Below are 10,298 nucleotides of genomic sequence, written 5' to 3' on the forward strand. Positions count from 1 at the left end.
AAGTTTAGTTCTGCTTCTTTTTGTGAACTTTATGTGTCTTTGTGGTTTACTTTTTGGGCATTTTAAGGCTGGTTTGTCTTTAGGAGCTCCCACCGACACCCAATTCAGATGAGGGTCAGATGTTTTCAGGCTTTCTTCTAAGGTCTGGATCCCTGCAGGAAGGATTTTGGCCTCAGGAATTTGGGGGTTGGACTGGCCTGGGAGCCTGGCCCAGGAAAGATGCTGGTCTAGGGCAGCTGGTGGCCCTGCCACCCAGAGATGCAAAGGCAGATGGGGCAGGAAGAAGCCCCCAGGACTCCTGGGGACTGCACTGAGGAGCTGGGCTGGTCTGGGTGCAAAGGATCAGGAAGAAAAAAGGTCAGCTCCCGTGTCCCAGAAAGAGGCTGGTAGGTGTTGCAAGCCCAGGGAAGCAGAGGGAGGTGAGGGCGGGGCCAGGTCCAGAAGCATTGCTCCTGGGGCCCAGAGAAGGCACTATGTTGGTCTGGATGAAAAGGATCAGGAAGCAGTATTGGTTCCCCAGGTGTCTGGGGCCCCAGGACAAGGAATGGGGCAGGGTCCTAACTCAGAGGAGAGAACACCAGGGGAGATAGGAGGGTGAATGGGGCTGGGGGAGTCAAGGCGAGGAGGGCGCAGTGGACTTACCCTGGAGAGAGGCCTGCAGGTGGGAGAGAGGCCTGCAGTGGGTGGTGCAGGTGCAGGCCCAGGGAAGCAGAGGGAGGTGAGGGCAGGGCCAGGCCCAGAAGCAGTGCTCCTGGGGCCCAGAGAAGGCACTAAGTTGGTCTGGATGAAAAGGAACAGGAAGCAGTATTTGTTCCCCAGGTGTCTGGTGCCCCAAGACAAGGAATGGAGCAGGGCCTAAATTTGGAGGAGAGACTGGTGGGGGAGATGGGAGGGTGAATGGGGCTGGGGGAGTCAAGGAGTCGAGGGTGTGATGTTCTTACCTTGGAGAGAGGCCTGAGGGTAGCCCTTTTCCTCCTATTTTTGTGGAGGGATCAGGAGGGAGAGTGCTGAGCAATTAACAGTGTCAACTACACCAGTATTAATATTTTAAAATACATGTAGGTAAGGGAGTATTGCTAGAGTCTTCATATACAGGAATGTTAGATAACATAAAAATAGCACCTCAATGGTGAAATAAATCCCAGACACAAAGGTACATATCTGCGGTCCCAACTACTTGGGTAATCTTGTATTTAAGGATAGCCTTGGCAGAGAGAGAAATTCTATTTTAAAAATGTCAAAGATGCCTCATTGGTTAAGAGCACTAGCTGCTCTTACAGGGCACCCAGATTTGGTTCCAGCTCTCACATGATGGCTAACAACAGTCTGTAACTCCAGTTCCAGGAGATCTAATGCCTTCTTCTGAAATCCATGGGACTTTCACAAAGGGGTGCACTTATGTGCGTGTAGGCAAAACACTCATACACATACACATAAAATAAAAATAAATAAAAATGCCCAATCTTTTGCCAATATGGATGGGGAAATTTTCACGAGGTCACACCCCTAGATGAAGAGCTATAGACAATCAGTGGCTGCTGAGAGATAGAGAATGTGTTTTCTCGAGATCCGAGCTCCCTGATGGGTTATATAATCCTCAGTGGTGAGCCCTGAACTCATGTACATATAAACAATACTAAATGGACTCAGTACATTTTTGTATTTGTGTGTGTGTGTGTGTGTGTGTGTGTGTGTGTAAAACAATGATAATGAAAAAAGAGGTCATGAAATTGAGAGGGAAGGACATAAGAGTTAGAAGAAAGAAGGGTGGAAATGATGTAAATACAGTATTCATATATGAAATTTTCAAAAAAATAATTACATTATTTTTAAAATTGATTTTTAACCCTGCCTATTTTAACTTTCCATCCCGTTAAATATTTTTATAATTATTTTATCTTTCTGTTTTCATTAATTTAGATGTTTGTGTTACAAAAATGAAAAATTTATGCCCATTATGTTATGAATGCTGTTGATTCTGAAGCACTTTATGAATAGAAATGTTGAAATAAGGGCAGTGGGAGTGCCTTAAAAGTGAAAAACAGGTGCAGGAGACATGACTCAGTGGTTAAGAGCACTGACTGCTCTTGCAGAGGACCCTGGTGTGGTTCCCAGAACCCATGTGGCTTCTAACAACCATCTGTAGCTCCAGTTCCAGGGACTCTGACACCCTCTTCTGACCTCTGTGGGGATTACGCAACACAGGTGCACTTATATACATGCAGGCGATATACTCATACACATAAAATAAAAATAATAAAATTTTTGTAAAAAAATGAAAAACAGGATGACTGGTTTTTGTTTGCTGTGCTGACCCACAAACAGCAGCACTGATTAGGTTGTGTATAAAATTAGTTCCTATATATCAGATTATTTAATTATTGAAATTTTTGTCATGGTTTCCCCAGGTTTGTGGTTTTGGTTTTTGGTTGGTTGTTTTTGTTTGTTTTTGTTTTATTTTGTTTTGTTTTGTTTTGTTTTGTTTTGTTTTGTTTTTTGGGTCTTTTTGAGACAGGCTCTCCCTGAAGTGCCACAGTGGCCTGGAACTCATTATGGAGACCAAACTGGCCTTGATCTCACAGTGATCCCCCCACCTCTGCCTCCCAAGTTAGAGGATTAAAGGCATTGTACCATGCTTGGCCTATTTCATTGTTTTTAAGATGAGGTAAGAGAATGAAGAAGAGCATATTAAATCAAACATTAATACATATTCTTGTCCCTCTTTTTGCTTGTTATAGTAATAGTAGTAAATAAGACCTAACAACTGAAATTTTACATTTTGTATGTTGCCTTCACATAGGTGTGTGCTCATATTGTCCAAGCTATTCGCATGGAAGCCACAAGAGTTCGTGAAGAATGGGAGCATGCCATATCCAGCAAGGAAAATGCCAATTCTCAGCCCAGTGATGAAGATGCCTCCTCTGATGCTTACTGCTTTGAGCTACTTTCCATGGTTTTAGCACTGAGTGGCTCTAATGTTGGCCGGCAATATCTGGCTCAGCAGCTAACTCTACTTCAGGATCTTTTCTCTCTGCTTCACACTGCCTCTCCTAGGGTCCAGAGACAGGTGACCCATCATGCCACTTACCTCTTTGTTACTTGTAAAACTAAAAATCAGAAAGCCATGGGGCTAGAGAGATGGCTCAGCAGTTAAGAGCACTGGCTGCTCTTTCAGAGGACATAGTTTGGTTCCCAGCACCCAACTGGTGGCTAATAACCATTCATAACTCCAGTTCAAGGGGATCAGACAACCTCTTCTGACCTCCATGGGAATTGTACAATACAAGTGCACTTAACATACATGCAGGCAATATAGTCATATACACAAAATAAAGTAAAAACAATTAATAAAATTTTAAAGACTCATGAGGCCTGAAATACGAATTTTTATTTTATGTTTTATTGGGGATCTATTTTTAACACCATGATTTCTATTAGTGGCTCTCTTTTTTTTTTTTTTTTTGGTTTTTTTTGAGACAGGATCTCCCTGTAGTCCCAGCTGTCCTGGAACTCACTATGTAGACCAGGCTGGCCTTGAACTCACAGAGATCCGCCTGTCTCTGCCTCCCGAGTGCTGGGATTAAAGGAGTGTGCCACCATGCCCGGCACTATTAGTGACTCTTTTTAATGAGACTATAAAAAAGGAAAATCTGTTACTAGTTTACTAGTGTTTTAGTGATATCATTCCCTGATTACTAACTACTTCCCATGAAATGTAATGCCATTTAATCCAGACCAAAACCAAACAACTTGCTTTTTCTTGCTTTCCCTAGGTTGGTAACTACCAAACTGGAAATTGAAAAATGTTTAAATCACATTCTTTCATTCTCAAAATTAAAAAATATTAAATAATATTTTTCTCCTTCCCATGGATTTTGAAGCTACACAGTAGTAACTAAGCACATTTAAAATTGAAAACATCTGTGTTTAAATGGATTCTATCATTTTTCTTACTAGGTGACCTCCTTACTAAGACGAGTTTTGCCTGAAGTGACCCCTAATCGTCTGGCCAGTGTCATAGGAGTGAAATCTCTCCCTCCCGCAGACATCAGTGATATCATTCACTCAACTGAGAAAGGAGACTGGAATAAACTGGGTATCTTGGACATGTTTCTGGGATGCATTGCAAAAGCTCTCACTGTTCAGCTCAAAGCTAAAGGAACCACCCTAACTGGGACAGCTGGTACCACTGTGGGTAAAGGAGTTACAACAGTTACCCTGCCAATGATTTTCAACTCCAGGTTCGTCATTGCCTCTGTTTTCCTACCAAAATCTTAACGTATTCCAAATTTTACCTATTGGCTCACTTACCAACTAACATCCAATTGACTGTACATTTATAAAAGGAATTTATCAGGGCCAGGGAGATGGCTCAGCAGGTAAAGGCACTTGTCATATGAACCTAGTGACCTGAGTTTGTTCCTTGGAACTCATGTAAATGTGGAAGGAGAGAATAGGCTCCGTGAAGGAGTGTCCTCTGACCTCATCACATACTCTGGCACACATGCCCACTTATGTCATTGTTAAGGAGTTTGAAACCACTTGGAAAAGACCATCAGAACCAATTCAAATTTTAATTGATCAGATTTATTAGGGCTATAGATGCCTGTGGTCCCTTAGATTTAGGACCCAGGGTGCCCGAGGGGAGGGTAAAACTAGCTTATAAAGTAAAAAACCACAAATACCATAGGAATTTCATCACACATGGGTAATGCCAGGTGGTCCTGAGTAGGGTCAGGATGGCCCAAGTTAGCAGATAAGCAAGCTACAAAAGCTAATACAAGCGTTTGTTAGTTCCTCTCTTAACAGGTATAGAGACCTTGACCGTAAGGCACTTTCTGATTACTATTGTTATTTAGGCTTCTTGGCTAGGCAAGAAGCACAGCTGCAGTGTCTGGGAGGTGACCATGGTCAGCTACTCCAAAGAAAGGGAAGCAACTAAGTTCAGGCACTTAACCTTGAAGCTGGTTATTTTTCTCACCTTTGAAGTTTAAAGGGATTGCTTTATACAGAATGAAGAAAATGAAGTTATTTTGACTATGTCAACTTGGGGGACTCCATTTGGGGCCATTACATCATGTACACGCACACAATTGTAGTGAACAATTTCTTAATTAAAAGAAATTTCCTATATATTAAAAGTGTCATTTGCAGTTAGTGAATAACATAAAAAGTAAGCTGTGTATGTAATATTAAATATTTAAATATCTGTGTTGAAAAAAATTGCAGCTTCCCTACTTCATCATATAGAAAAGTAAATTTCAGGTTTATATCAACAGACTTACCACAATAAAGATAAATAATGTTGGAGACGTAAATAAACTTCAGATCAATTCATGCTTTGTATGTACATTATATTCCTTTTAATACTCTAAGACAAATTATAGAAGAATGTTTTTCTAATCTTCAATTTATAAAACACAGATCCCAAAAGCTATGTAGAAAGTGTCACAGAAATGATACTTAACAATGAAAATTAGTTGATAAATGTACTATTAAAATGTTTTAAAATATAAACAGCTACTTGGAAAAATATATAAAGATGCATAATACACAATTATTGGCCATAATATTAGAATAATGTTTATAAAAAGGCAAACAAGTGACTGGATTTTGTAGCGCACATCTTTAATCCCAGGATTTAGGAGGCAGAGGCAGGCAGATCTCTGTAAGTTTGAAGTCAGCCTAGTCTGCATAGCAAGTTCCAGGCCAGCCAGGAATACATAGCAACACCCTGTCTCAAAAAAAAAAAAAAGAGAGAGGTAGACTAGAGAGATGGCTCAACTATTAAGAGAGCACTGGCTGTTCTTGCAGAAGATCCAGGTTGGAATCCCAGAACCCACATTGTGGCTGACAACTGTCCATAACTCCATTTCCAGGGGATCTGATGCCCTCTTCTGTCCTCTGTGGGCTCTGCACGACAGGGGTGCACTTACTGTGCACCTATGTACATGCAGGCATAACACTCATACACATAAAAAAAAATTTTTTTAATTTTAAAGGGGAGTGCTGGAAAGATGATTCAGCAGTTAAGAGCACTAGCTGCTCTTACAGAGAGGATCCAGGTTTGAATCCCAGCACCCACATGGTGGCTAATAACTGTTCGTAACTCTAGTTCCAGGAACTCCAACACCCTCTTCTGTCCTCTGCAGGTATTGTACAGCACAGGTGCACTTACATACATGCAGGCATAACACTCGTACACATAAAATAAAAATAAAAATTTTTTAAAAGGCAAGCAACTTATAAATTAAATGTCAGTAACTGTTTATAGAAAAAAAGCTACAAATATCATTAAATAGCTGGGCATGGTGGCACATGCCTTTAATCCTACCACTCAGGAGGTGGAGGCAGAGGCAGGCCAATCTCTATGAGTTCAAGGCCAACCTGGTCTATATAGTGAGCTTCAAGCCAGCTGGGGCTACAGGGAGACTCTGTCTCAAAATGTTCAAAAATACTCCCCCAATATATATATATATATATATATATATTAAACAAACACCAGGGGAATTTAGATTAAACAGTGTCAGGCTGAGGTGATGTCTCAGCTAATAAAGCCCAAAGCCCATGTATAAAAGCAGGTGATCCCAGTGGTGGGCCATGGAGACAGGGACTCCTCTGAACAAGCTGGCCAGCTCCTGTCTTGAGATTAAAGAAATAGATTTAAGGCAATGATTTAACTCTCTTTTAAATGTTTTAATTGTGGACTGGAGGAATGACTGTGATTAAGAGCAGTTACTGCTCTTGGAAAGGACCCAGGTTCAGTTCATAGCATCCATATGGCAGCTCACAACATTATGTAACTCCAGTTCCATAATGGCTATGAACCATCCTTAACTCCAGTTACACAGGAATCTGAAGCCCTCTTCTGACCTCTGAGGCATGGCACGACACAGGTGCACTCACATACATGCAGGCAAGACACTCATACACATAAAAAATAAAAATTAAAAAAAAATTTTTAAAGTGTTTTAATTGATTCAATTGAACAATTAAAATGCTATATGCTGAAATAAGTTTTTTTTCTTTGTAGTTATCTCCGACGAGGTGAAAGTCATTGGTGGATGAAAGGCTCAACTCCTACTCAGATCTCAGAGATCATCATTAAACTTATTAAGGATATGGCTGCGGTAAGTCCTCACGATCATGCTGCTACAGCAGAAAGCTAGACAGGATTCTGGTTGGCACAACAACTTACTCTGCTGACTTGTTAGAAGCACATTAGTTTCATAGCTTTATTTAGAGACTATTTTTAAAATTCTAACTACTGTTTCATTGGTCTTGTCAATGCTTGATATATTTGTCATTAAAGTATGTTGATTTCAAACTCCCAATTAATTATTTGAGAACTGTTATGTAACTTTTCCAGGACTTTAAAATATAATGAAATAAAATGTGCCCTTCCCAACCTGAGAAAGAGCCTGTGTCCAAAAGCCAAAAGAAGGAAAGAAAAGGTTCCCAGAAGTAAAAAAAAGTTTCTCATTTTCTTCAGTCCTCTCAGGTTTTAAACATCTATGCTTTTTTACTATGTCCTGTGCCATTATCATAAGATGTTCACTTTGGGAAAAATCCGAGATGTAAAAGACAGGGAATTACTTCACAGAGTGACTGACTTCATGAGATTAGCTTCTTCACATTGCACTATATTAAGAGACAGTCTGAAAGGACAAGCACAGTGGACTGTGTCTCTGATAGGCAAAGGGAGCAAAAGGCACTTTGAAGGAGAAGGCATTTAGCTGCCCCTTAATATACTGCTAGCATGTGGATATTAGAAATGGAAGAATATTCTAGGGAAAAGTTAGTTCCAGTACTTTTTTTTAACTGTGGACATTTTCTCAGTCTTCATGGCAAAGAGTTTCAGGATGTTCATTGATTGAAAATGTTTAAGAAAAATGTCTTTTTTGTCAAAATATCTCATTTATTATTTTTATTCTATGTATATGAGTGTATTGCCTGCACATATGTAATTACACCCGTGTTGCACAATGCCTGTTGACATCAGAAGAGGGGTCAGATCCCCTGAAACTGGAGTTAGGATGGTTGCTAGCCACTATGTGGATGCTGGGATTCAAACCTGGATCCTTTGCAAGAACAGCCAGTGCTCTTAACAACTGAGCCATCTAACCAGGCTCAAGAAGAATGTTTTGAACAACCACATTCTGTAATAGTAAAGTGTTGATGTTCATTTCAAATCTATATAGCTGAGGCTAGAGAAGTGACTCACTGGTAAAAAGCACTTGCTGCTTATGCAGAGGACTCAGGTTCAGTTCCTAGCACCCATGTGACAGTTCACAACAGTCTACAACTCCAGTTCCAGGGGGTTCCATGCCTGCTTCTAACCTCTGGGCATGATGCAAAATCCTTATTTTAAATCTGTATAGCTGTGCATAAGGCCCTGACTTTGATTCCTAACACTGAAATCAGAAAACCAACAGAGCAAATAAAAGTAATTGTAAATTGAACCTATTTGTGCTCTTGGGTTCCAATAATACCATCTAAATAATTAATTTAGTTCTACATGTTTCATGGTAAACATATGGTTTATAATCAAAATTTCTCAAGCATAGAGAGATACTAGTACTTCTATTCTAATCCAAATGTTAAAAGAAAATGCCTGTAGGGAACGCCTACTGAACATTATAGGAAAAGAGCATTGAGACTTTAAATTTGTATTTACTTGGGTTTTTTCTTTTTTCTTTTGGTTTGGGATTTTGTTGTTTGAGGGGGTGGAAGGAGTTGTAGTTTGGTTTTTTTGAGACATGGTCTCCACATAGCCCAGCTGACCTGGAACTCATTATGTAGACCAGGCTGACCTCAATCTCACAGAGGTCTACCTGCCTGTTTCCAAATGCTGGGATTAAAGGTGTCCACCACAACACCTGGCTGTATTTACTTTTAAATGATCAAAATAATGTTTAAAAGTTGCATTTTTCATAAAATTATGAACTTTTAGTTCAAAACTTTGTGCCACACTATCTAAAATTTCATGATTGTGTAACATATAAATCTTTCCTTTTGGTGAGAAATGTCATTTTAGAGAAGAGAATTTGCTGTGATAATAGAATGCTGGTTTCTTAATAATATATTCTGTCCTGTTCAATAGGGTCATCTGTCAGAAGCTTGGTCCCGAGTGACAAAAAATGCTATTGCAGAGACCATCATCGCCTTGACCAAGATGGAAGAAGAATTCAGGTCTCCAGTGCGATGCATTGCAACAACTAGAGTAAGTTTTTGTCATTTTAAATTTGTTCTGTGTCATTGTGATCAGTAAGTCAACTTAATCCCCTTTTTTTTTTTTTTTTTTTTTTTTTTTTTTTTTTTTTTAAAAAAAAAAAAAAAAAAAAAAAAAAAAAGAGGACGATAAATCTTTCACTGTGATATATCAAAATAAGGCCTTGAACTCAGAGATCTGCCTGGCTCTGCCTCCCGAGTGCTGGGATTAAAAGCGTGCGCCACCACGCCTGCCTTAATCCCCATTTTTAACTAAATAATGTGTTTATTGAAAAATACAAATGGTCTTAATGAATTATGAACTAAATATGGTAGCTATTCCAGTTCACTTTTGGGTGTTTTGTGTCTATTTTTGTTGTATTGTTATTATTTAGGAAACTAAGGATATACTGCTTAGAAAGCTAAACTATATTTTATGTATATTATCTTTCTACTGACCCATTTACTGTAGCTTACCTCAGTAAACTGAGTAGTATTGATATGACAGAGTGATCATTCTTCAAAGGCAAAGCTCCCCCCTACTTCTTATATGGCTCAGTTGTTTCTAATGAAAAACCAGCTAGGTTTGTAGGCTTGATTTTTTTTTTTTTTAATATCATCTATTTGTTAGACTACTTTCCAAATGAACTACCATCCACATTTTATTTTATTTTATTTTAATTCATTTCATTCCATTTTATTTTTTTTGAGACAGAGTCTCTCTGTAACCCTAGCTGGCCTGGAACTCACTATGTAGACCAGGCTGGCCTTGAACTCACAGAGATCTGCCAGCCTCTGCCTCCAGAGTGTTGGGATTAAAGGCATGCACCACCATGCCCAGCATAGGTCTTGATTTTTTTCAATCATTATTTTTTTAATTTTTGATAGCTACATGATTAGAAGAAGCATTTCACTACAGATTTAACATATTCAGTAACACACTCCAGAGCAACAGTACATCTCCTTCACAAGTGGGTGAAGTTTCTAGGTTCACAGTTGAGGTAATAGTTATACAATATTGAACTCAGTATAAGCCCTGTAAGACATAAAATTGAATGAGTTTTTAACCTTTAAAAAAGATCTCCATT

General features: G+C 39.3%; 1 protein-coding gene across 1 annotated transcript in view; it reads left to right on the forward strand.

The window, feature by feature from the left end:
• Positions 1-10,298, forward strand: part of Mycbp2 (MYC binding protein 2) — a 343,026-nt gene that overhangs the window by 306,556 nt on the left and 26,172 nt on the right. The window contains 4 exon segments of the mRNA XM_029558112.1: positions 2,801-3,067; positions 3,958-4,241; positions 7,034-7,130; positions 9,104-9,223. Coding sequence (XP_029413972.1) covers positions 2,801-3,067; positions 3,958-4,241; positions 7,034-7,130; positions 9,104-9,223 — 768 coding nt within the window.

This window comes from Nannospalax galili, unplaced genomic scaffold (assembly GCF_000622305.1).
Source record: "Nannospalax galili isolate Female #2095 unplaced genomic scaffold, S.galili_v1.0 scaffold408, whole genome shotgun sequence".
NCBI lineage: Eukaryota > Metazoa > Chordata > Mammalia > Rodentia > Spalacidae > Nannospalax > Nannospalax galili.